The following is a 27,952-nucleotide window of genomic DNA, read 5'->3' on the forward strand; positions in this document are numbered from 1 at the left end:
GCGCACGCCTATGCCCGAGCTAGATGTGCTCAAATTGGGAGCTGGCACCTGGCAGCAGTCATTAGAGGCCAGCGTGGGATACACACAATAGCTTTTGAGCATGTCCTGAAGCATTTTTGCTTGCAGTTGATTGGATAATGGAAGTCAGTAGACCTTTACCTCATTCACTATACTATGATAACTTTCCTTGAAAAGTGAGCAGTTGATTTGTCTTTAGTAAATCAACCCCACTCTATAGGAAATTAAAATAAACTTTATATGCTTTGATGCAACACTACTACTGAAATTCTTACTATTCTAAAACAATAAGTAACATTGCAGCTACCATTGCTGTCACTGTAAACTGAAAAAGACACCTAACCTAATCTAAATGCAGTATTGTTATACAGTTTTATTTTTCAGACATATTTGCTGCCTCTGTAGATTAATATGCAGACCTGAAGCTAGCAATCTCCTGGTCTGCTGTGCCCTTTAGCAGTCATATAGTCTTCTATGGCTAACATTGCATCTATATTTCCAAAACCTATCGAGGTATAGCACAAATCTTGTATGGATGAGGCTGTAGTGTCAACTTAAAGACATATTTTGTGTTCACCTCTGTTACTCCTTTTGGAAGATGAAAGCTGAAAGATCGCATAAGAGTGGTAAAAATGATAAAAAGCTCATACCGGGCAAGATGCTCCCCGAGACATACCCGGGCACCTGTAAATGAGAAAAATAGGACTTTTACCAAAATTCTACAGTTTAGTAGTGTACATTACTAGATAATTCACACTTCAATTTTGCACTGGTGCAAGTATCAGGCCTCGTACACACGACCGAGTTTCTCGGAAAAAAACAGCAAGAAACTTGCTGGGATTTTTTTTTTGCCGAGGAAACCGGTCGTGTGTACATTTTTCGACGAGGAAACTGTCGAGGATCCCATCGAGCCAAAAAGAGAGCATGTCTTCTTTTTCCTCGACAGGAATGGAGAAACTTGCCTTGTCGAGTTCCTCGACAGCCTAACAAGGAACTCGACGAGGAAAACGATGTGTTTCGCCCGTCGAGTTCCTCGGTCGTGTGTACGAGGCTTCTGTCTAAACCTGTTGGATACCTAGAATTTTAGGTTGTGGCAGGTTCGGTCTTTTGTCAGAGAGGAGTTAGGTAATGCAAAGCTATGCAGGGAAGCCTGATGTGAATTTTTTTTCCTAATATACTCATGTCTCTTGCAGAGCTGTACAAGAGCATTTGTGAAGAGTGCTGGACAGGGTAGGGGCTTGTCTCTGTGTGTCACTGGTTGTGCATTGCAATACAAGTCTAAGGGAATGCAAAGCCTGCTTGAAGCAGGTCAGATGCAGATGAGAAGGAGGGTCACTGCAGGTCAAATGCACCTGTCCACAAATTCTAAATGATCTCAGAAGTGTCTTAAACTAATTTTTAATCAATGCCATCAACACAAACCTAAATCAGGGCAATCTAATGTTGATAGCCTAAGACACCATGCACACTGGGCATTTAGCCCCGGTGCATGTGGCTCTGGTGTTTAGCCACTGGTGAAGAATGCAGGTGTGCTATTCAGCCCCAATAGCAATAGCCTGTCAAACTCTATGAGAAGATGATAGCTGCTGTGTCTGGAAATGGCTGGAAGGTTCTCCTAGCTGTACTTAAGTTTAGTGCAGTATGTGGCATGGGATGCATGCCCAAAATGAAAGTAATGTGTGTTCTGGGGATTCATCTCTTGGAAAATACTGCACTAAATGGAAGTACCATTGAGTGTGCCACCCAGCCATGTCCAGCTGGAGCAGCTGTCATTTTCTCATAGAGTCTGACAGGCTGTCGACAGTGGGGTTGGATGGCACGCCTGTGCCCTCTGCCAGTGGCTAAACACCGGATCCACATGCATTGAGGCTAAATGCCTAGTGTGCATGGGATCTTAGGCTGTCACCATTAAAGAAACTGCCCTACTTTGGGTTTGTGTTGATGACATTGCTCAAGACTGACAGCCTAGAGAACTAGTCTATAGGCGTAAAGTTCACTGCAAGAGTTGAATGCTCATTATGTCTAGAGGAAAGTTGAAGAGACTTTATCACTTAGTTTACATCAAGCTCCAGCTGGCTCAAGCATTTTCCTCCTCTGTGGGCAGAGCCTTGGCATCACCACATACAACGCAGAGAAATTAACCCTGTATGGCATGCTGAAGAAGCTGAAGTGACCAGTCGCAGCTTACAGAGCATGCTACTGGGGGATGGTCACAGAACTAGAGGGAACCTGCTGGAGTGAGGCGTAGGGTAAGTATTTACGCCTTAAAGTGGTTCTAGAGCCTAAAGTTTTTTTTACCTTAATGCATTCTATGGGAGGGGGCAGAGCCAGGAGCGTAGGTGGGGGACCAGAGAAAAGGAGGATCTGGGCTGCTCTCTGAAAAACCATTGCACAGAGCAGGTCATTTTAAAAAAAAACAGGAGGCTTTATTATCACTTTAATCCTCTGCTCCTTGACTAAATGATCAGGTAACCCTTGCAGTGTGAGGGGGCTCCACTGCAAAGGTTAAAAATTAAATTGGGGAGATCCGCGCTTAGGATAGGAGGGTATTAAGCTGCTGCCTCCCTAACAGATTTCAAAGAAACCAGAAGTTGTAAATGGGTGGGTTATAGGGTGATGGCGCTGCTTAAATTTGTTTAGTAATTATATACACTATATCCTGTGTATGATAGATTATCACATTTGTAGGGGAGCTCCAGATGTTTAGGAGAGACCAATGGGAGTGGGTCTCCTAGACCTGTATACCGTTGAACCAAACGTACAGGTGCTACCCCCTGTTGCTGTTTATAATCAACACTGGTGACCCAATGATTTATTGGTAGTCCCAGGGGAGTTGATAACCGTGTTCCAAAGGAGTGTGTGGACAGCCAATAAATCGTATTTTAATCGTATGTACCTATATTGCTGCAAATAGGTGTATCCTAAAAAGGTGTCTCAAGTGAATAAAGTGTAACCTCTGAGTGTTAGTGCGTGCGGTGGCACACACTTCAGTGTTCCGTGAGAACCAAACAATATTATAAAAAGCACTAAAGATATATTAATAGTAAAGTGTCCCCTTGGGTACTATTGGTGATGTTCAGGATTGACACCCTGAAACAGAGGTGAATGCAGGGTGACAAACACGTTGGGTGTATATAAAATATTATTGCTGTGGGTCTAAATGTAGATTAACTGTATCTAGCGCAATAATGAAAATGAAAAGGATGAGAAATGAAAAATAACACTGCAAAGTGATATAAAACTACTGACAATTGACGTCAGCTGTGAAATCTAAAATAGTGTACAAACCAAAACAATATAATTGTGATTAGATGCCTTCCCTCTAGAGGGTGCACAGAGAAAAATGTTAAATATTAATATATAAATTAAATGTTGTTTAAATGTGAAAAAAACAACAGCATTGAAAAGTGAACATGTGAGGAGTGAAGTTGACCGTCCAAACTAAATTGTATAAAATACACAAACAACCCTCAGTGGGTGACAATGCTTGTTTGCTGAGACGATCTCTCAAATGAACGTGAACTCAAAAAGCCAAACTAATGTTCAGTTTGGAAACAATGTATCACTGATACCAAAGTACATATTAAAGTGAAAACAAAAGTAGTGGCTATCTTCTTGTTGGGTTTTATGGTGACTTATGTGCTCCCCCTGTTGGGTCCCCACTCACCGGACGTTGGCACCCCAAGGGGCAAAAGGCAATGGTGGTGGTACCTCGATGTTGGTGGTTGGTTTTTATTTCCAAATGGCAATGAGATTCTTTGCCGTCTCTCCAGAGGGGGAGGGTAAGAAATCCAAGCAGCTTCCAGGTGTCCCAAGGATGGTAATCAAAAAGGAAAGAAAAAAATCCACATAGCGTGACACTGCGTTGTGCAAAAAGAACACTCTTCTTTATTTAAAAATATTGTAACCACGTACAATCTGCTGATAATGTGGTGGTTTGAACAACTTCACCAGTAATCCCAAATCCCCGTGGGCTTTAGCAGAGAAGTGATTTCTTAAAAAACATTCACAGGGTATGTTTTACAAAGGGAAGAAACAGTGGAATGTAAAAAAAGGAAAAATTAAAATTAAAAAATAAAAATCAAGAGTCCATTAGGTCAATTTGCAGATGAAAATAAAAGTAAGCTGCAATGGCTTATTGGTCCCTGTTATCCGGTCCTGCTCTCGAGCTGTTTGAGCGGAGCCTGTGTCATACGGTAACGCTGTGCAGTCAGCAGCAAGCGTTCGTGGCTTCCCGTACAGGTAGATCGCGGCTCGGAGGACTCGGATACAGTCAGCTGTTGGGCCGTACGTGCGTGTATGCTTGCGTCTGGGTCACCACTGCAAAGGTGATTTTTTTTTTCTTATTCTTGGAGTTGTGTTTTGGCTAGATTAAAACTATTTGCTTAATTATACCCGACCCAGTTATCTGGGTATCCAAGGGGATCAAGTACCTTGGCCAGATCTGTGACAGCGGTGGTCTGCTAACTTTTGACCCACTAACACAACAATATGCCCTCTGGACTCAGTTCTGGTACCTTCAGCTCCACCATGTGTATCAAACTCAATTTGGCATTACAACCTTCTCCGAGTTGGAAACTCTATTGTGAGATGACACTCTAACTAAACCTCTATTCATGATCTATAAGGCCTTGTTGTCCTTTTTACATAAAGGTCTTGAGACTTTCTGCACTGTCTGATGAGCAGAGGCACCAGGGCTGGACAGAGAGGATACCTGGGGCCACCCCATGTTGCAGTTAGTTTACGATAGAGATCAACTGATCCAATTTAAAATTCTACACAGAATATATCCCACTCCCCAATGGTTAAATAGGATTCATCCCTCTGTTTCAGCAGAATGTTGGAGATGCAAAGCTGACCCAGCTGATTTTATTTTAGGTATTTTGGAACTGTCCCTTGATTCAAACGTTTTGGATTCAACTCTCACATTTAATTTTCCAGCTCACTACTATTTCAGTCTCACTGAGCACTGACATATGCCTGTTGGGCCTATTTAAACCCTAAGCCCCAACTAGGACTCTTTCCCTGCCGTGAACCAAGTGCACCTGATTGTTTAAAGCAGAATCCCACACAAAAGGTGATGTTCCTGGTTTTGACAGGTACCCGCTCCCACTTCCGTTTGGATCGCCAAGACAATCTGAGCAAAAGTTCTCCACTCCCTCCCTTCCCGTAGTCTTCTGGGACACAACACAGGTCCCAGAAGACCGCAGGACCATTCACAAATTGCAGTGCGAGTTACACATGCACAGTGGGCATGCACCTTAACTGTGGACACCTGGCTGTGACAACTTGCAGCTTTACAGCAAGGTGCCCACAGTTATGATGCTGGCGCAAGTACCGAAGACAGTTCGATGTAGAACAATTGTATAGATTAGGTAGGTACTTATATTGCATAGCATTTGGTAAATTGATTGACAAAGAGTATATGGTCAGATTATTATGTCTAGCGTGAGTCTAATAGGGCATTTCTCTAACTTTGGAGAGGTGTCCTCTTCTTCCTGTTGTATTTACAGGACAGATAGTTTAGAAAAGTATCCTCAATTTGACACAGATGGCAAAAGAAAAAAGAAAAATAAACCTAAAGGTTTTGACCATCTCAACTTTAAAAAAAAAAAAGCCTTTGGCTTTAGATATATTAAATGTCACGCATTATTTAAATTATGGCAAGAAGGACAGCTCTTCTACTACAAGACTTTGGTGCTGTAGCAAAAGAATATAAAGACACCTTATATATGTCCGTATGTCAGAGTAGGTCCTCTCTAGAGAAAGTGTAAATTAAAAAAACACTTGACATTTTTTAGCGATCTTCCCCTTAAAATGAGATGGAGAACTGATAAAAAGAGAGTGTTGCACATTTTGGCATTTGGACACTATATGGTTTTACAGGTCATAAACTAGGGATTCACAATCTGTAACATTGAATAGAAGGGCTATTTTGTAACAACTAGATTAAATTAAATTAAATGCTTGCCCAACGCAATTAATCATATTGCCTTTATTTGCTAAATAGCAATGGTTAACATGCCTTCTGATCAGTTAGTATCTAAACACCCAGAAAACAATTATTATAATGCAGCTTTCTTTAGACATTTAGGCCCAGATTCACAAACACTGGCGCATATTTATACCGCCGTAGCGTATCTCCTTTACGCTACACCGACGCAGCGCAGAGAGGCAAGCACTGAATTCACAAAGCCAGTGCTTCCAAATCTGCGCTGGGTTTCCAAGGCGTAAGTCGGCGTAAGTGGAAGTAGGCGTGAGCCATGCTAATGAGGCGTGACCCCATGCAAATGATGGGCCGAGCGCCAGACAGATACGTATCGCCAACTGCGCATGCGCCGTCCCGTGGCCACATCTTAGTGCGCATGCTCACAATCATGTCGGAACAACTGCCTAAGATACGTCCGATCACTGCCTACGGCGTGAACGTAACCTACGCCTAGTCATATTCACGTCCTACGTAAAATACGTTGGCTTGTGTTCCCTGCAGCCCTTTGCATGGATGATGCTGAGTTACACCTCCTTTATGGGGCATAACTTTAAGCCGGATTTATGACTTTACGCGCACTGCGTCGGACGGACGTACGTTCGTGAATCGGCGTATCTCCCTCATTTGCATATGTGAATAGAAAATCAATGGGAGCGCCAAATACGTCCAGCGTAAATATGCGCCCACTCTACCCCGGCATAGGCAAGTTACGTCGGTCGGATGAAGCCTATTTTCAGGCGTATTTTAGTTTTGTGGGCACGGCGCACAGATACAACGGCGCATATTTGCACTTACGCGGCGTATCTCGAGATACGTCGGCGCAAGTGCTTTGTGAATCTGGGCCTTAGACGCGTTTTTTTTTTTTAAGACTTTTTCTCTCCTTTATGTTCACCGGATAATCCTAACTCTAACACACTTCCTGTCTACTTCTCCAATATACTGTTGGGAAGTGTTCCGTAGTTTACAGAAGATAGCTGGGAAAGTCAATACAATTGTTTGAGAAATAATTTCTGTGCACAGAGAGTTACAAAGACATTGGAATTCTGGCATGGTCAACAGGTGTTTTCCCCATTTGTGCATAAAAATGTTCTTAGCCTGAAAAAAGAATATAGGACATTACACTCCTGCTTAAAAATGCACGGGCTCTTACCTGCAGAAAAAGGCAAAAATGCCTCATTTATTGAAAACTTCCCATGTTTGTCCAGAAAGTGATGAGGGTTGAAACGATGAGGAGAATCCCAGTATTCAGAATCATACAGCACAGTATCCAGGTTGGGCAGAACCATTGTATTCTTGAAGGATGAAATTATAAAAATAAAAAACTACAATCATTGCTCCAAAATGTATTAAGGCATAAAAGATTTGTATATTAAAAAGAAACTGCCTTAGTAATGTAATGAGATAACACAGAATACTAATTAAAATTTACCAAGCTCTCACCTTGGGCAAAGAGTAGCCACACACATTCACATTTCTTATGCAGGTTCTTGCAATTCCCACGGCTATTATATTCCCATAACGTTGAATCTCATGAATGACCGCATTAGTGTAATGAAGCCGCTTTCTGTCTTCATAGTAAATTACAGATCCATTAAGAACAGCATCCAGCTCCTTGTGCACCTTCTCTGTGATAAGAAATGTTTTACTTACACAATAATATAATCAGCATACAGTAAGAATATTAAACATGATATAGTTCACCTCAATTGTAAAAATGTTTTACATAAGGGGATTTTTTTGTGCCCACAGCCCATCAAACTGACTCAGCCTTTTGGTCAGAAAAGAGTATCCTTACCATTTTGGTCTCAATAGATGTAACCCAAAGTGGTGCCTAATAGGTGGATTCAGATAGGTTTACGCCGGAGTATCAGTAGATACGCCGTCGTAACTCTGAATCTACGCCATTGCAAATTTAAGCGTATTCTGGAAACCAGATGCGCTTAAATTAGGCTAAGATACAAGCGGCGTAAGTCTCCTACGCCGTCGTATCTTAGGGTGCATATTTACGCTGGCCGATAGGTGGCGCTTCCGTTGAGTTCGGCGTAGAATATACAAATGACTAGATACGCCGATTCACGAACGTACGTGCAACCGTCGCAATTAGTTACGCCGTTTACGTTAGAGATACGCCGGCGTAAAGATAAAGCTGCTCCCTAGGTGGCGCACCCCATGCAAGGTATGGACGTCGGAACAGGCCTATCTTTTTACGTCGTTTGCGTAAGTCGTACGCAAACGTTCACGTCGAAACAGCGTACTTTGGAGCAATGCACACTGGGATATGTCCACGGACGGCTCATGCGCCGTTCGTTAAAAACGTCAATCACGTCGGGTCACCAGTCATTTACATAAAACACGTCCCCCTGTTCCACATTTGAATTAGGCGCGCTTAGGCCGGCCCATTTACGCTACACCGCCGTAACTTAGGAGGCAAGTGCTTTGTGAATACAATACTTGCCTCTCTAACTTACGGCGGCGTAGCGTATATGCCATACGCTACGCCTGCCTAACGTTGCGCCCGCCTACGTGAATCTGGCTATCAGTGTGCATTTGGTGATATGGATCTTGGAAGTTCTCAAAATAAGTTTCTGGGACTACTTTTGTTTGATGCTAGGAAGGCTGTAGTGTACACATGATTTCCACAGTACCCTTGGATATTAATGCCTAAAAAAAGACTGTTGAATACTGTTCTCCCTCTCTATAGGATATACAAGGTCCGAGGTTGCCTATCAAATGTATTAAGATTTGTAGGGACAACATCTACAACCTGATTGTATTGATCAAACCATTCATAGCACTGATTTTCCTGTCATATGGTTTTTGTTAGGCCAGTGGTTCTCAACTCCTGTCCTCAGGACCCACTAACAGGCCAGGTTTGCACGATAACTGGAATACCTCACTTAGTGATATAATTTGTTGCTCAGTGATTGCAGTATTCTAGTTTGTAGCTCCCCAAAGTAATAATTCAAATCTGGCCTGTTAGTGGGTCCTGAGGACAGGAGTTGAGAAACACTGTGTTAAACCATCAAAGCATTCATGTAGAAGAGAGAAGGCTGTTTCTCCTTTAATCAATGTCTACAGTAGATTAACCGTTTGCCAACCACCTGTTTAACGGCGGCAGAATGGCTCCCCTGCGCCAATCGCTGTTGCTGTACGGCAGACACTTTAATAGGGATAGGGAGCATGCGCGTGTCGCCGGAGGTGCGTGCGTGCGCCCGCCGTGGTACTGGGGAGCCGATGCGCATACCCATGATCGCTCCTGACAGAGCCAGAATGAGGATCTGTGTGTACACACAAATCCACGTTCTGGCAGGGAGAGGAGAACCCTTTGACCGATTGATCACCCCCTAGTGCTAACTCCTTCCCTGCCAGTGACATTTATACAGTAATCAGTGGCTATTTTTAGCTCTGATTGAGGTATAAATGTCAGTGGTCCCAAAAAAAGTGTCAAAAGTGTCTAATCTGCATGCCGCAATGTCGCAGTCCCAATAAAAAAAGCAGGTCGCCACCATTACTAGAAAAAAAATGGCCAAAATCTATCCCCTATTTTGTAGACGCTATAACTTTTGCAATTAATGCTTATTGCGATTTTTTACCAAAAATATGTAGTAGAATACATATCAACCTTTTTTAAAAAATTTGGGGATATTTATTATAGTAAAAAGAAAAAAATATATTTTTTCAAAATTGGCACTCTTTTTTGTTTATAGCGCAAATAATAAAAACCACAGAGTTGGTCAAATGGGGAAAAAGGATGTAAATTTTGTTTGGGTACAGCCTCGCATTACCACGCAATTGTCATTTAAATTGATGCAGTGCCGTAGTGCAAAAAATTGCCTGGTCAGGAAGGGGGTAAATCCTTCCAGGGCTGAAGTGGTTAGGAACACCTTTCTTTAAAAACCGCGGTTGATAATAAAGCAGCAATTGGGCACTTTTTTTTAGGTGTTTTTAGTTTAGTTGTAAAAACAAGAATTATATACAGTATATCACAATATTAAGATTTATTAGTTACTATTAGAAATGATCATAAACATAAAGTTGGGTTGAATTATAATTATGGCCAGCTTTTTATTGTTATGTCTACAGTTCTTAATCTTTTTATCTAAACTTGTGAATTCTTCCCTCATAAGTGGCCGTTACATATATCTACTGTTTTGTATGATGTGGATAATTGTACCATGTAAGGGAAATTTGCATTTACTAATAAAAATGTACTATTACTAATACCAATGTCGTAATTCTATGGAGATCAGAAGCTTTTGTATTATTAGTATAGCGCTACCCCCACAGGAGCCGTGGTAGACTTGGCAGGGTCTTTCCCAAGCCAGTGCTGAGGCAGTCAGGCACATAGAAACAGTTAATTCACTCTGGCTCATTGAACAGTCTAGGAGTTTGTCTTTTTGTATTTTATTGCTTGTGGAAACTTAGGAGGGGATTAGGGGTGGTGTGAGATACTCCAAAAGCGCTTGAGCACACTTCTGCCGAGGACAGTTCTCTCTCTCTCTCTCTAAACAGCAGCAACACAGTCTTTCACTCACAGCTGGGAGCCATGAGATAGTTTTACAGAATAAGTGTAGCTAGACTGGAACAGTCTATAGTTTACGGCTGGGGACCATGAAGTAGGTTTGAGAACAGGTAATGGTGAACTGGAACAGTCTATAGGTTCAAGGCTGGGGACTATGGGCCAGATCCACAAAAGGGTTACGACGGCGTATCTGCTGATACGCCATCGTATCCCTGTTTCTATCTATGCGGCTGATTCATAGAATCAGTTACGCATAGATATGCCTAAGATCCGACATGTGTAATTGTTTTACACTGTCGGATCTTAGGATGCAGTACCGCGGCCACCGCTGGGGGCATTTCTCGTCGTAAACCAGCGTCGGGTATGCAAATTAGCACTTACAGAGATCAACGAAGGTTTTTCCCTTTGTGAAGTCGCCGTAAGTGTTAGTTTGCCGTCGAAAAGATAGGGCTGCTTTTACAAAGTGTAAAGTTAGTACACCATGTAAAAGTATACCCGTCTTTCCCGCGTCGCTGTCAAATTTTTAAAAAAAAAATTATTTTTCCCGCCGCAACTCTTTTTTACCCGTCGCGATTCACTAAACCTCGGCGCAACGTAACTTTGCGGGAAAATAGCGTCGGGAGCATGCGCAGTACGTCCGGCGCGGGAGCGCGCCTAATTTAAATGGGACTTGCCCCATTTGAATAGGCCCGCCTTGCGCCTGACTAATTTAGTATACACCGCCGCAAATTTCCAGGTAAGTGCTTTGTGGATCGGGCACTAACTTGGGCAATTTGCGCCGGTGTAACTTAAATCGGAAAAGTTACGTTGCGCCCGCTCGTTGTGGATCTGGCCCTATGAATTGAGGTATAGATATACTTTTTTTTCTTCTAATTTTTAGTTGAAATTTCCATGTTCCCCACAAATAGACCTGGCAGTTCCTATGCAAATATCTCTAACCCCCATCCTCAGCTCCCACTGTCCCTGGAATTGTTTCTGTTCCTCCATGCCTGTCCTAGATGACTACAAAAAAGGGCAGGCTGCAGAGGCTTTACCAAATCTCTGTCATGTTTATTATGGGTATGCCTTGCATCAGCACGAACCAACAATGCTATTAGATTTTTTGAGTATGCATATTAAGGACAATAATGAAATAAATATATAAACAGTATATAAAACAATGGTATCACAGAGCATTATGGGTTGTCTAAAGAGCGAACACAGCAGAGTCTATTTACCTTCATATTCTCTCTGTCTGATTGAAAGTCTGTACAGCCCTGTTTATTCTGGAAGCTCTTTGGGGGGGCAGGGACTCATGTGAATTTACAATATAGTATAAATAAAGAACTGCATAAATTGTTGTAAATACTTTTACTAAAATAAATACATTTGCCTAAATAATAATAATAAAAAATAATTATATATATGTATAAAGTATTTTTTAATTCTGATCATGATAAAAAAAAAAAGATGTATACCAAACAAGATAAATTCCCTTTAATGAAAATTGAACTATAATGAGGCGAAAGGTGAAAAGCAAACCTAAACAGAGACACTTGAATGTGTTTGACTGAAAAAAACATGTTTGGTAGTCAAGCATTCTGAAATTTTATATATTTTTTCTTTTATTCAGCAAAATATGTGACTTTTGAAAAACTTTATTTTTTTTTTCTACTAACTTTGTACATCAGGATAAGCCACCATGTATAGTAAAGCCCACTGCAAGGTGGTGGCTGTGGTTTCAACCCCCGCCATAAAGAGATCAGTGGCCAGTATATTCAGACTGTTCTCATCAAAAGTGGATGTTTTTTCCCCTGCTGTCTAGGAAGATACAAGTGAGATTTCATTAAAACAATCTTCCCCTTTAAAATGTATATAAAGGCACTCAGAAAGAACATTACAGAAAATATATTGTGCTAAACAGTCATTGGGGCAGATCCACATACCTTTGCGCCGGGCGCAGCGTATCTAAGATACACTACGCCGACGTAACTTTATTCTTTTTTTTCGAATCCTCAAAGAGTTCGCGCCGTAAGTTACGGTGCCGTAGTGTATCTTTGGCGGCGTAATGTCGCGGAATTCAAATGGATGTAATGGGGGCGTGTTTTATGTTAATACGTCGTGACCCGACGTAAACAACATTTTTTTTTAACTGGGCATGCGCCGTCCGTGGGGGTATCCCAGTGCGCATGCTCGAAATTAACCAGGAACAAGCCAATGCTCACGACTGTGATGTCATTCTACGCAAATCCCTATTCGCGAACGACTTACGCAAACGACGTCAAAAATTCAAAATTGTACGCGGGAACGCCGGCCATACTTAACATTGAGTACGCCTCCTAACAGCAGCTTTAACTATACGCCGGAAAAAGCTGAATGCAAACGAAAGCATTAAAAAATGCGCCGGCCGGACGTACGTTCATGGATCGCTTTAATTAGCTAGCTAATTTGCATAGTCAACGTGGAATTCGACGGAAACGCCACCTAGCGGGCCGCCGAAAAATTGCAGCTTAGATCCGACGGCGTACTAAGACGTACGCCAGTCGGATCTAGCTAAGATGCCGTCGTATCTTGTTTTGAGGATACAAAATAAAGATACGACACGCAAAATTTGAAATTACGCGGCATATCAAGAGATACGCCAGCGTAATATCTTTGTGGATCTGCCCCATTAACTTCATCTTAAATAATTTTATAGATCAAAGCAATACATATTTTATTTTTAACTTTATAAAAATAGACATGTAAGGCGAACATGCAATTTAAAGTTCAACTCCAGGTAAAAAGTTTTTATTGCTGTCTATGCCTTCCCGTCCTGGTCCCTGCTGTGAGGATGTTCACTCAGCAAAGTCAATGTTCACGTTGAAAGTTTTATGTGCAAGGGAAATAAAAACAGGCTTTTTTCCTAACACATTTTTAGTTGATTGAAGTGAACGCATCCTCAGCTTATTTCCTAAGGTTAGTTAACATTCACTCTGCAACGTGAACATTTACATTGCTAAGTGAACATTCTCTATGTCTTTAGTAAGTCACCCACAATATCAGTACTTCAGTACATTCTGAGGCAGTGACCTGGAATAAGTATTCAGGTCAAGAGTCCTGACTTCACTATGGCTGTCTAATCTCCATGTTTGTTGCAGGTCATTAACTCTGAAAGTACCAATGCTACAGACAGCCAGGCAATTAGTGTTCCTGGAAGGAGGTCAGCAATGGCAGTTTCCATTTTACTAGCAGTATAGGTTTCTTTTCATGGACACCGCAAGAGTAATTTACAGATACCAGTGTGAAAACACCACAATTCCTCATGACACATACATTCTCACAACATGACAAGATGTATTTTATAAGGGATGTATTGTGAATCCTTACATAACTGAAGTAAAGTCATGTACATACTGCCCTCCTCTGGGTATTGTTGCGGTCCTGACCACTGCTCTTAACTCTCTCAGGCCCCGTACACACGACCGAGAAACTCATCGTTTTGCTCGTCGAGTTCCTTGTGAAGCCCCAGAGGATCTCGGCGAGCCAAGTTTCCCCATTGACTAATGAGGAAATAGAGAACATGTTCTCTATTTGGCCCGACGAGATCCTCGTCGGTTTCCTCAGCCAAAGGTGTACACACCACCGGTTTCCTCGGCAGAATACGGCTCCGGTCGAGTTTCTTGCTGAATTCTGCCGAGAAACTCGGTCGTGTGTATGGGGCCTCATTTGCACCACATGAGTTGTATTTGACAGCTGCAACATGTCTGAATTTCCCTTCCATTCCCTAACCAAGTAATCATTAGTATATTTATCTTACTGAAATATTTAAAGCGGGAGTTCACCCAATGATCTTTTTTTTTTCTCTTTTCCCTTAGATGGATGCTCGTTTTGTCTAGGGGAATCGGCTAGTTGTTTTAAAATATGAGCCGTACTTACCGTTTTCGAGATGCATCTTCTCCGTCGCTTCCGGGTATGGGTCTTCGGGAGCGGGCGTTCCTTCTTGATTGACAGTCTTCCGAGAGGCTTCCGACGGTCGCATCCATCGCGTCACTAGTAGCCGAAAGAAGCCGAACGTCGGTGCAGCTCTATACTGCGCCTGCGCACCGACGTTCGGCTTCTTTCGGAAAATCGTGACGCAATGGATGGGACCGTCGGAAGCCTCTCGGAAGACTGTCAATCAAAATAGGAACGCCCAGTCCCGCAGCCCATACCCGGAAGCGGCGGAGAAGATGCATCTCGTAAACGGTAAGTACAGCTCATATTTTAAAACAACTAGCCGATTCCCCTAGACAAAACGAGCATCCATCTAAGGGGAAAAATTTTTATGTACGGGTGAACCCCCGCTTTAAAGTATTCATTCTGATAATATTTTTCACAACTTAATAGATATCTTTCACTGTCTAAGTAAATAAATAAATAACAGTGGCTAATTTTTTACTTTTAAAATGTGGGCCAGGTAATAGTCGATGACATCTTGAGGTTCCTCTAATGATCCGTTTTCTTTATGCATTTGGATTTCATTGTTGGTAAACTGATGTAAGTATTCCATAATTGCAAAGGCTTTCTGATGAGGGCCAGGTAGATGTTTCATCAGCCATGGAAAAGAATCATATAGCTGGGTAAAAAGTAAGCATTATTATTATTATTATTAGAATGTGCACTAATTCATACCCAGAATAAAATCAAGACCCAACTTTATTTATACTTACCCTTGCCCATGCTGACCCAATGCTTTCAAGAAGATCATGACTGCATTTCACCAATTTCTGGAAAATCCCATCATCAATAGAAAAACGGTGTCCAAACACCACAGCAGAAATTACATTTGCCACAGAATAAATGATCATCATTGAAGGATCAAATGGTTCTCCTACATCAGATGAAAAATGTTCCAGTTACTTCTCAGCACTAAAATGCAATAACCAACAGCAGTCTTTTTTTATTAAATAATGTCATGTAGGTTATATATGAACAGTAAAAACTATAGGCTAGTCTAGACCAACCCCTTTGGACTAACCATTCTTGGCTTTAAATGACTCCATCAGACAAAAAGCTTCTTCTTGTATACGTGACTCTAGGCCACATTTTCCAAGTCCTAAGTTTCTCAGGGTCATTAGCCCAAAACGTCTATGTTGTTTCCACGTGTGTCCATTAGAGGTGACTATACCTATTAAGAAAGGAGGAATTCATTGATAACCTGAGGTGAAAAGTGATACTCTAGTTATATAGAGAGCTTCATAGATAGGATAGTTGCAGGATTTTAGCTTAATTTCCATTGACAATACATGCAACCCTTTATCCTGTAGGCAAAACAACTTTTTCAATATGAGAAGTAGACACAGGATTTGCACAGAGGATAGTCTGTACTTGAAGAACTATATGTCTGTAGTTCTGTAATCATAAATAGTGTTACATGTCCCATGTAACCCCAGAGCCTCCAAGTTTTTTGCTTGTATCTCGTGAAGGCTGTCTAGTAGCACTCATACAATGTATGAGTCTTAGGCCGAGTACTCACGAGCAGACATGTCCGATGAAACCGGTCCGCGGACCGTTTTCATCGGACATGTCTGCCCGGGGACTTCTGTTCGATGGCTGTACACACCATCGAACAGAGGTCCGCGCGTAAACAATACGCTGGGCGTGTCCGCGGTGTCGCCGCGTCATCGCGGCCTGCCTTTAAAATGCTTCCACGCATGCGTCAAAGTCATTCGACGCATGCGAGGGATGGCGGGCGGCCGGACATGTACGGTAGGTCTGTACAGACGACCGTACATGTCGGGGGGACAGGTTTCCAGCGGACTGTTTTAAAGCAAGTCCAGGAAACAGTTGTCCGCTGGAAACCTGTCCGATCCGCCCGAAAATGGTCCGCTCGGGCCTACACACGGCCAAACATGTCTGCTGAAACTGGTCTGCGGACCAGTTTCAGCAGACATGTTTGGTCGTGAGTACGGGGCCTTATACCTTGCAACTGTATGCATCAATATACGCTGATGGCCTCTTTCCTTCCATTTGCCTTTCCAGTTACATTCAATAAATTATATTCTTATACTCTTTACTGTCTATATGTTTTTTCATCAAAAAGAACACTCATTGCAATGGTTTAAAACCTTCAATATACTGAAGACTATGGCCCGGATTCAGATATAATTGCCTATTTACGCCGCCGTAAATTAGGGCGCAAGTTCCGTATTCAGAAAGAACTTGCGCCCTAAGTTACGGCGGTGTAACGTATGTGGTCCGGCGTAAGCCCGCCTAATTCAAATCTGGATGATGTGGGCGTGTTTTATTTAAATTTCATGTGACCCCGCGTATTTTACGTTTTTTTACAAATGGCGCATGCGCCGTTCGTGAAAGAATCCCAGTGCGCATGCTCGAAATTACCCCTGCAAATCGTCATTGCTTTAGACATGAACGTAACTTACGTACAGCCCTATTCACAAACGACTTACGCAAACAACGTAAAATTTTCAAAATTCGACGCGGGAACGACGTCCATACTTAACATAGGATACCCCTCATATAGCAGGGGTAACTTTACGCCGGAAAAAGCCAAACGTAAACGACGTAAAAAAATGCGCCAGGCGGAAGTACATTTCTGAATCGGCGTATCTACCTAATTAGCATATTCCTTGCGTAAATATACGGAAGCGCAACCTAGCGGCCAGCGTAAATATGCAGCCTAAGATACGGACACTTACGCCGGTCGGATCTTAGGGAAATCTATGCGTAACTGATTCTATGAATCAGTCGCATAGATACGACAACGCAACTCAGAGTTACGACGGCGTATCCGGAGATACACCGTCGTATCTCCTTTCTGAATCCGGGCCAATGTATGTATTCTGGGAAATACATTTTTACCTTTACCACCAAGAAGGGCCCCTAAAAACCCAGTCACAGGTCGTCCTGACAGCTCCTCAGAATGAGACACAATGCCATCTTTTACAGCTTTGCAACCACTCAGCACCACTAGTGGAGTTTCGCCAAGCCACACTGTATAGATGTTTCCATAGAGTTTAGCAAGCTGTGAATGAGAATAACATGTTTCATTATTTAACTTTTCAGAAACCTATACAACCCATATGCTATCATGAAAACTTTCAACTTGCCCTCACCAAAAACACATACAAAAACTATTTGTAAGATATTAAAATTCTCATATATAAGCTGAACTGGTAAATAATAGAGCAGTGATATTGCTATTGTTAAGGACAAGGTAGCGTTTTAATGTAGGGACCCTATGAAAGGTACTTTGATCAAGGACTATATGTTGACATGTATAAATAAGGACACAGCAGAAGACATAGCTATTAGTTGTGCTATTATAGTAATACATATGTAATTAAAGGGTCACTAAAGGATTTTTTTTTTTAGCTAAATAGCTTCCTTTATCTTACTGCAGTCCTGTTTTCAGGTCCTCATTGTTCGTTTTTGCTATGATGTTGCTGTAATCCTTCTCTGTTCTGAACAGTCTGTTTCCTGATCAAAAAAGTAATGGGAGCTTTCTCTCTGTGGCACTAATCATAGAGGTGTGATTACTGTGTGTCTTAAACCCCTCAGAACCAATCACTTTCGTTTTACAAACCATCACTGCCCTCTATTGGCTCTGTGTCTCTGTACTTCACAGAAGCATGAAACTAGATGCATAAACTAAACTGAAACTACAGGTACATTATATGATTGATTTTTATCTATTTTTAATAATTTTTTAAAAGGAATCAGTTAACTGTCTCTATACACTGTAAACAGTCATTTCAGCAAAAAAAATGTTTTCCTTTACAACTCCTTTAAGCTTAAATATAACACATTAATGCGTTAGGAAAAAAAACGTATGCAGTATATACTGTAACATACACATTTCCCATGTTTTATCCCCTTTAGAAATTGACTCAGCTTTTAAAGCTCAACTCTAGAAAATGTAAAATCTACCCTTGCAGTAAGCTCCCTTCGAACTGCAAGGGTTAAATGCTTGTTTAGTCTAGGGGCAGAGGAAAAGGGAGTAAATACTTACCCCACTCCTTGCTCCAGCAGGACCCTTCAAGCTCTGTGACCAATCCCCTACACAGCCTGCTCTGTAAGCTGAACCTGGCTCCAGTTGCACTCCAGCCTCCCCAATATTGTTGTATAATATTTGTTGTATTCAATAATGCTGTATAATATTTGATGACACAAAGACCAATGCTTTGGACAGAGCAGGAGCATGCCAAGGTGTGTAAGGTAAGTGATAGAGCTTTCTTTAACAATTCCATACAGGGCACTTATACACCTTCCCGCCCAGACCAATTTTTAGCTTTCAGTGCTGTTGCACTTTGAATGACAATTGCGCGGTGATGCTACACTGTACCCAAACCAAATTTTTATCATTTTGTACCCACAAATAGAGCTTTCTTTTGGTGGTATTTGATCACCTCTGGGATATTTATTTTCTGCAAAAAAAATAAAAAAATGACCGAAAATTTAGAAAAAATAAGTATTTTTTTGTTTCTGTTATAAAACATTGTAAATAAGTACGTTTTCTCCTTCACTGATGGGCACTGATGGTACTGCACTGACGGGCACTGATACGGCGGCACTGATTGGCATCGATGAGGTGGCACTGATGTGGTGGCATTGATGGGCACTAATATGCAGCACTGATGGGCGGCACGGATGGGCACTGATAGGCGGCACGGATAGGCGGCATGGATGGGCTTGGATAGGCGGCACGGATGGGCACGGATAGGTGGCACAGATGGGCACGGATATGCAGCACGGACTGGCACGGATAGGCGGCACGGACGGGCATGGATAGGCGGCACGGATGGGCACTGATAGGCGGCATGGATGGGCACTGATAGGCGGCATTGGATGGGCACTGATAGGTGGCAAGGATGGGCATAGATGGGCACTATTGTATGTGTTGTACTAATGGTAGCCAATCAGTGACAAACAATGCCTGCCAATCAGTGATGCCCATTGTGGGCACTGATTGGCATCCATTTTGTGTGTCCTCCTCATCCCGGGTGGTCTAGGGTGGCATCCTTTTTTTTTTTTACACTGGTGGTCTATATGGCCATCCCTGGTGGTCCAGTGGGCATCCCTGGTGGTCCAGTGGGCATCCTTGGGGGGGCTGTGCTGATGATCGATCAGCACAAACCCCCCCCCTGTCACAGGAGCAGCCGATCGGCTCTCCTCTACTCGCGTCTGACAGACGCGAGTGAGGAAAAGCCGATTACCGGCTTTTCCTATTTACATTGTGATCAGCCGTGATGGGACAGGGCTGATCACGTGGTAAAGAGTCTCTGTGAGAGACTCTTTACCTTGATCGGTGTTGCGGGGTGTCAGACTGACACCCTGCAACAACGATCGCCGCGATGTAGAATCCTGACGTCCAGTCAGGATTCTACAACCACTTTGCCGACGTCAATATGTCATTGGCGGGCGGCAAGTGGTTAAGCTCTGTTTTAGAATGACATGGCTCAGTCTTTTTTGTCCAGCCAGGGTCCTGAACAACAAAAAAACTGAACTGATTCCCCATCCACAGATTCAAGGTGAAAGACACACTAGGCTTGTGTAATAACCAAGACAAATTTATTAGAAATGTAAAAGTAATATTATCACAAACTCTGCTGAACATAGAGCTTATAGAAAATCTTCAACAGAACTACCAAAACTGATGGCACCCCTCCTGTAAAACTACGTGACCCTGGAAGCACAGGCGTTCGTTGTTTTTTGTATTTTATTGCCGGGAAATACTTTTTTAAATTGTATGTATATTTTGTAACCTTTTTGAATAAACCACATGGTGTTTAAAGATAATGCCCCCCTTTGGAGCCCCCCTTTCTTTTCCTCCACATGTTCTGTTCCTGCCTGAGAGAGTGTCCTAGCTCTCCATCAGAGGGAAGGTTTCACTCTTTATTGCATGGTAAACCAGCATGGAGTGTAAGGAAGACGACAGGAGTCGAAAGGGACACACATCTCGGACAGATCAAGGACCCAGCAGAGGTTAACGACCTCGCCACTAGTAGGAGGTCCTAGTAAGGGTCCTCATTTTTATTCCGGTGTGTACCTCAAGAAGTGACCTACTCTTCATCCCTTCGGTGGTGGTGGAATCATCTTTCAACCTTATTTTCAAAGTTTTCGCCTTTCACTTTGAAATTGGACTTATTTTTCACCTTATATGGACTTTTTTGCACAGAGTTTTACACATTTATTCTGCTTATGTGAATATCTTTGCAATTGCATATACTGTTGGTTAAGTTTTTATTTAACTATCCACGATATTCTTTAACTATGCACGATATTCTTATTTAGATGTTTATTGTTTACAAGTAGCGTGACTATATATCTTCTTTACATTATTTACCTTGCATGGATATTGCATGTTTTTTTGTGTCGCAGCTTTTTCTTCACAGGAGTTATTTTTAATTTTTTCACGTTTAGCGCGGTATAGGCTCCCTTGTTTATACCTCATGAGCAACAACCTGTCACTTTGGGGGATTTAAATTTGCCCTTAGCGGCACCTCACAAACCTTGTTTTGAATTAATCAGGTATAGTCCCCTTTAGGTCTTTTTCACATGGGACGTATCCGTGATGATCCACCCCGTGAACCTCCGCTTGCTCAGCGGGGAACGCTCCGCTGATCCCCGCTGAGCCGGGAGATGACAGGGCGGTCCCCTCACACTGTGCAGGGACCGCCCTGTCAGATCTCCGCTCTCCCCTATGGGGGGATCGGATGAACACAGACCGTCTGTCCGTGTTCATCAGATCCGATATGCAGACGGATGTAAAAATAGGGGGCCAAATTCTCAAAAAGTCTGCGTAACTTAAATTTCAGCAGTTAAGTTACACTGACTTAAAATTTCTACCTAAGTGCCCGATCGTCAAAGCACTTAGGTAGAAATTTCAGGCCGTGTAACTTAAGTGCCGCCGTCGTAAGGCGGTCCTCCTCTCCTGGGGGCGTTTAAAATTTAAATGAGGCGCGCTCCCGCGCCGGCCGTACTACGCATGCGTGTGACGTAATTTTCCCGACGTGCAGCGCGCGAACGTAATTAACGCCGGGCGGCTTTGAGAATTTTGACGGGACACTAAAGTTGCGACGGGTGAAAAAAAAAGACGCGCCGGGAAAACAAATAATTAAAAAAAAAAATGACAGCGTCGCTCAGCATGCATTCCTGAGAGGGAGAACTCCATGCCAATTTTCAAAGAAAAAAACGGCATGGGTTCCCCCCCCAGGAGCATACCAGGCCCTTAGGTCTGGTATGGGTCGTAAGGAGACCCCCCCACGCCGAAAAATTGACGTAGGGGGTCCCCCTACAATCCATACCAGACCCGTATCCAAAGCACGCTACCCGGCTGGTCAGGAAGGGAGTGGGGACGAGCGAGCGCCCCCCCCTCCTGAGCCGTGCCAGGCCGCATGCCCTCAACATGGGGGGGTTGGGTGCTCTGGGGCAGGGGGGCGCACTGCGGGCCCCCCCACCCCAGAGCACCCTGTCCCCATGTTGATGAGGACAGGACCTCTTCCCGACAACCCTTGCCATTGGTTGTCGGGGTCTGCGGGCGGGGGCTTATCGGAATCTGGGAGTCCCCTTTAATAAGGGGGCCCCCAGATACCGGCCCCCCACCCTAAGTGAATGGATATGGGGTACATCGTACCCCTATCCATTCACCTGGAGGCAAAAAGTAAAAGTTAGTAAACACACAACACAAGGCTTTTTAAAATAATTTATTATTCTGCTCCGGATGCCCCCCCTGTCTTCGTTATTAGCTCAATTACCAGGGGGGGCTTCTTCTTCCACTCTCCGGGGGTCTTCTCCGCTCTCCGGGGGGGGTTTCTTCTTCCGCTCTCCGGGGGGGGGGCTTCTCCGGACTCCGGGGGGCTTCTTCCATCTTCTCCCCTCTTCCGCTCTTGACTCGGCGAACCCCGGTTCTTCTGCAGCTCTCCGGTGCCTTCTTCTTCAGCGCTGGCTGCCTGCTATGTTTGTGTGTTAGCTCAATTAGTAACAGGCAGCCGGCGCGGTCTTCTGTGACGTCAGGTTCTTCTTCTCCCCTCTTCCGATGTTGACTCGTCGCCTCTTGTCGCTGTAATGATGGAAGCGCGCCTTGCATCCCATTTATATAGGCATCACCGTCCCATCATGCTCCGGTAGGTACCCACGTGGTGGGTGCCTACCCACGTGCACCCACCACGTGGGTACCTGCCGGAGCATGATGGGACGGTGATGCCTATATAAATGGGATGCAAGGCGCGCTTCCATCATTACAGCGACAACAGGCGACGAGGCAACATCGGAAGAAGGGAAGAGAAGAACAGAAGACCCTGACGTCACAGAAGACCGCGCCGGCTGCCTGTTACTAATTGAGCTAACACACAAACATAGCAGGCAGCCAGCGCTGAAGAAGAAGGCACCGGAGAGCTGCAGAAGAACCGGGGTTCGCCGAGTCAAGAGCGGAAGAGGGGAGAAGATGGAAGAATACCCCCGGAGTCCGGAGAAGCCCCCCCCGGAGAGCGGAAGAAGAAACCCCCCCCGGAGAGCGGAGAAGACCCCCGGAGAGTGGAAGAAGAAGCCCCCCTGGTAATTGAGCTAATAACGAAGACAGGGGGGGCATCCGGAGCAGAATAATAAATTATTTTAAAAAGCCTTGTGTTGTGTGTTTACTAACTTTTACTTTTTGCCTCCAGGTGAATGGATAGGGGTACGATGTACCCCATATCCATTCACTTAGGGTGGGGGGCCGGTATCTGGGGGCCCCCTTATTAAAGGGGACTCCCAGATTCCGATAAGCCCCCGCCCGCAGACCCCGACAACCAATGGCAAGGGTTGTCGGGAAGAGGTCCTGTCCTCATCAACATGGGGACAGGGTGCTCTGGGGTGGGGGGGCCCGCAGTGCGCCCCCCTGCCCCAGAGCACCCAACCCCCCCATGTTGAGGGCATGCGGCCTGGCACGGCTCAGGAGGGGGGGGGACGCTCGCTCGTCCCCACTCCCATTCCTGACCGGCCGGGTAGCGTGCTTTGGATACGGGTCTGGTATGGATTGTAGGGGGACCCCCTACGTCAATTTTTCGGCGTGGGGGGGTCTCCTTACAACCCATACCAGACCTAAGGGCCTGGTATGCTCCTGGGGGGGAACCCATGCCGGTTTTGAATTTAAAAATTGCCGTGGAGTTCTCCCTCAGGAATGCATACCAAATGCCGTCGCTGGAACGGGCCTTTACAATGTGTGACTAACTTTCCACATTATAAAACCAGCCCTAGTTTTGCGCAGGCAAATTCGGAACTTACGCAGAAATCACAGTGCTGAAATGCTTTGAAAATCTGCTTAAGTCCTCATTTGCATACGCAAAGCTGCATTTCAATGAGAAATGCCCCCAGTGGCGGATGCGGTACTGCATCCTAAAATCTGACCGTGTAAGTGTCTTACACATGTCAGATTTTCTGCCTAACTTTGGAAAAAGCCTTTTGAGAATCGTTTCCAAAGTTAGGCACAGGGATACGCAGGCTGAACAGCAGTTAAGTCTGCGTATCTCTTTTGAGAATCAGGCCCATGGTTTTCCTCTGTCTGCAGAATCGGAGGATTGCGGACCCGGGTGAGATCGGTTGTCAGTGGATGTTCATCCGCTAACACTCGCAATCTCATAGGGATCAATGTATGTCCCTTTTTCATCCATAAACGGATGGATGAAAAAGCGGACATACGGTCCGCATGTGTGAAAGAGCCCTTACACTCTCGTTCACAAGATTGCATTCCTTGCTGCCATCTCATCTCCAAGGCGCTTGTCATAGTAATCAGTCTTGTTCTGAAGAAACTGAAGAATTCGAGGAGTGTGAGGGGTTACATCAGGTTGGCAAATGTTTTTTAAGTTTGCCAGTATCCTAATCCCCCTGCAGGCGGCAGTAGAACCCAATTGCCTTTGAATCCTGTTTTGCTTAATAAACTTACAAAAACATATTTTACTGAGTCCTATTTTTTGTACCTAATGGACTGATGATCTATGTCTAGTCTAATCTCTGTTGAAAACTTGTGTAGAGAGAACTGGTCAAAATCATCCTTGTTAGAATTGAATGTTCTATACTATTTAATAAAATTCAACCAATTAACAATACTCTCACAATAGGGAAGCACATGAACCCAAAAACACAATGGCCTCCATTTTCACATGCTTAGATTTAAGGCTTTTCAAATGATAAAAATTCTGATAAAAATATGGATTTGGCTAACCAGACAACTTGCTACAAAGGATGGATGATACATCATAAATCCACTCTTCAAGTGAGCCTCATCTTTTGAATCATTTTAACTGCTATGCCTGTATAGAAAATTAATCTCTCCATATTGGGTGGGCTGCAGTGGGGTTTTATATCTTCCTTGAACGCACCATTTGTCTGGACCTCATTGGGGAATCGCTTCTCAAGCATGGCTGAAACATGCTGAAAGCTTGAACTTTCAGCTGAGCTACATATTTTATATGTTGCTATTGATAATCCACCATAAGTGCCAGAAGTGACAACAGATTGTTTAGATGAAAAGCTAGTGCAAGTCATAGCTCTACATGGGATAAGGAATTGTCCTGCAGGGATCTTGGGCTGCTGTAAGAGCAGGGGTGAAGGATTGGATTGTGTTTCATACCACCTCCAAAAAAGCAACATACTTCGTAGAATGTTCTTTAGCGTGTTCCACATGTTCATAGAGTGTTCCACATGTGCATAACATTTTCATCCCTACATTTTATAGCAAAGCGATATCAGCTGAGTAAAAGTCTCAAAGTCAAAAGTAGTTAAAACTTACAGAAATACAGATGGAGAACTTGATTTATTAAGAATATCATAGTGTACTTTACTAATGGATCTATGCTTGCTTTCAGATAGAACCAAATTTCATATTTTTATGCATTAAACACTGTGCAATATGAAAAAAAATGCTATTTATTTTTCATAGAAATACAGATGGAGAAGTTGAATAATTAGAAATATCATAGTGAACCTTTCCCATGGATCTACGCTTACTTTCTTGTAGAACCACGTGTCATATTTATATGTATAATTAATCACAGTTCGATATAAAAAAATAAAAATACAGGAATAAAGATGGAAAACTTGATTAAGTAAGAATATCATAGTGTACCTTACCAATTGTTCTACACTTGCTTTTAGGTAGAACCATATTTATATGTATTAAACACAGTGCACTATGCAATTCATTTTGATAGAAATACAGTTGGAGAAGTTGATTAATAATGAATATCATGGTGTAACTTTCCAATCGATCTACATTATAAAAGCACATGTCATATTTATATGTATTAAAAAAACAGTGCAATATGAAAGAAAATCATATTTTTACAGAAATAGAGATGGAAAATTTGATAAATTAAGAATATCATACCTTACCAATGGATCTACAACTGCTTTCAGATAGAACCAGATGTCATAATTATATGTATTAAGCACAGTGCAATGTAAAAAAAAAAAATATTTATTTTTAATAAAAAATAAACTCTTACCTCCAACACATGCATCTGTACTGTTTCTTTAAACTCATGTATAAGATTAAATATTTTGTTTACCTCTTAATAGCTTAATTCAATACTGGCACATACCTGTCTAAGTGTCTCTGGTAGGAGTTGGAAGTTCAGTGCCCACAAATTTCCAATAATGGGTAAAGGGATGGGTCCAGGAGGAAGGTTTCTTGCTGCCCATATGACTTTCAGATATTTGATAATTATGATACACCCCAAAAAGAGTAATAAAATCTGACAGAGATTCCACATTTCTGGCAGCTACTGACAGTCTAGCATTGACTGTAAATCTGGTTACAAAGAGGTTGCTGTGCACTATTTCCTTTATATCAAATATTCCCACCTGTCTCTATGTACCTGTTTTTCACTGTAATCTATACACATGCCAGCCCTTCCCACTATTTGCTTATTTGGATGTCATTCATTTAACTCATACAAAAGGGAAATATGCACTATGAACTTAAGTATATACAAAAGGCTTCAGAATAGATAGATAGAATATACATCCCTATAATAGCAATGTATCAATTTGTTCCTGATGTACCACCATTGACAATTAAATAAGTAATTTGCTATAAATCACCTACATTGAAAAAATCATTGCTCTCTAATTTGTAAGGATTAAATATATAGTTTAGCATGGTTATGTTACTCTTAGCAGACTACACTTTTATTACAATCCTTTTTTAGAATAACTGTAAAATATAAAATCCCATTTAAGGGGATACATTGTTTTAGGAAGCTATATGATAGAATGGTAAAGGGGTACAGTCTCTGTTAGGCTTTTATTGCTGTCTGATCAGAGTTCCCCTCCCTTCCTGTACAACTTACTACAAAGGATGTAAAGGAAAATCTCTTAACTGGCACAAAGAAAGACATGAACAAACATGGCAGAGTGCCTAACCCTACTCTACTGTACTGTACTATAAAGTGCTATTTTTTGCTGCCAACATCCTGGTGGAGAGATTTACCTACCTCTCCCAGTGACCACATAGGAGGTGATAGGAAAGCTTCCTACCCGGGACACAATAATAAAACAACAGCACAACATATATAGAATACTGTATATAATTACCTGTTATGTTTCTGTTTGCAGCAACACAATTTAAGAATGCCTGGGTCCAGTTGCAGGTAGTTTGCAAGGCAGAACTACCTTTGCGACCCTGGTAGTTCTGCCACAGTTTACTATGCTTCAATTATGGATGGACAAAGTGAGTGATTGGTACAATCACCCACTGTGTTCTTTCAGAAAAGAAAGGGGCCAGTAAATTACATATTTCCCTGCTATCCATCCTGACACATCCCGTAAAGAAACCGTCAGGAGAGGAGAGGGGGAAGTCGGAAGCGATGCGGGGGGTACCAGGGGAGCACACAGAGAGCCTGGCCATCAGAGATGAGTAACCCAGACAGGAGGGGTGGCATATACACAAAACTATACCCTCAATTTTCCTTCTATAGCCACTGAAGGCAGTTGGGAGAAAGAGGAGGAGAACTGGGCCTTTTAGTGGCCACAGGAAGAAAATGGAGGGGATTGGTTTGTGTATATGCTGCCCCTCCTGTCCAGATGTAAAACAGGGAGGAAGGCCAAACATGGGCCCCTTGGCGCATGGAGCTGGGTCACAATTGTGATCCCTGCAACCCCTGATGGTTTGCTTCTGGAACAAAGGGGACTTGAAGGATGGTTTTATGGGGGAGGCAGTTCATTTCATGCTGTACTTCTACCAGCTACTGTTGGGGCCCTTTAAGAAGTGTTGGTGCACATAGTGACAGCTTCAATAAACTAGCGTGCAGTATAGGTGCAGAAAGGGTGCAGCTTAGGTGTGGTATACTTAATGTCCTGCATCCAGTAACTCAGTTCTTCTAACAGTGTGCACAATGGGCAGTGCCCTCTCACCAATCCCCATGGTGCAGCTGTGAACTATCCCTGTAGAAAGGGACCCCCTCAGTCTCTCCACAGAATTCCTC

General features: G+C 43.0%; 1 protein-coding gene across 1 annotated transcript; it reads right to left on the reverse strand.

Moving 5' to 3' along the window:
- Positions 1 to 416: 416 nt before the first annotated feature.
- Positions 417 to 26,472, reverse strand: LOC120943599 (cytochrome P450 2J2-like). The gene is made up of 9 exons (XM_040356979.1): positions 26,069 to 26,472; positions 17,352 to 17,514; positions 15,508 to 15,657; positions 15,200 to 15,360; positions 14,929 to 15,105; positions 12,188 to 12,329; positions 7,448 to 7,632; positions 7,158 to 7,299; positions 417 to 702 (listed from the first exon to the last, which is right to left on the reverse strand). Exons 1-9 carry the CDS (start codon positions 26,237 to 26,239, stop codon positions 524 to 526), a joined length of 1,470 nt encoding a protein of 489 aa, XP_040212913.1. The 5' UTR covers positions 26,240 to 26,472; the 3' UTR covers positions 417 to 523.
- Positions 26,473 to 27,952: the final 1,480 nt, after the last annotated feature.

The sequence above is a fragment of the Rana temporaria genome, chromosome 1 (assembly GCF_905171775.1).
Source record: "Rana temporaria chromosome 1, aRanTem1.1, whole genome shotgun sequence".
Classification (NCBI taxonomy): domain Eukaryota; kingdom Metazoa; phylum Chordata; class Amphibia; order Anura; family Ranidae; genus Rana; species Rana temporaria.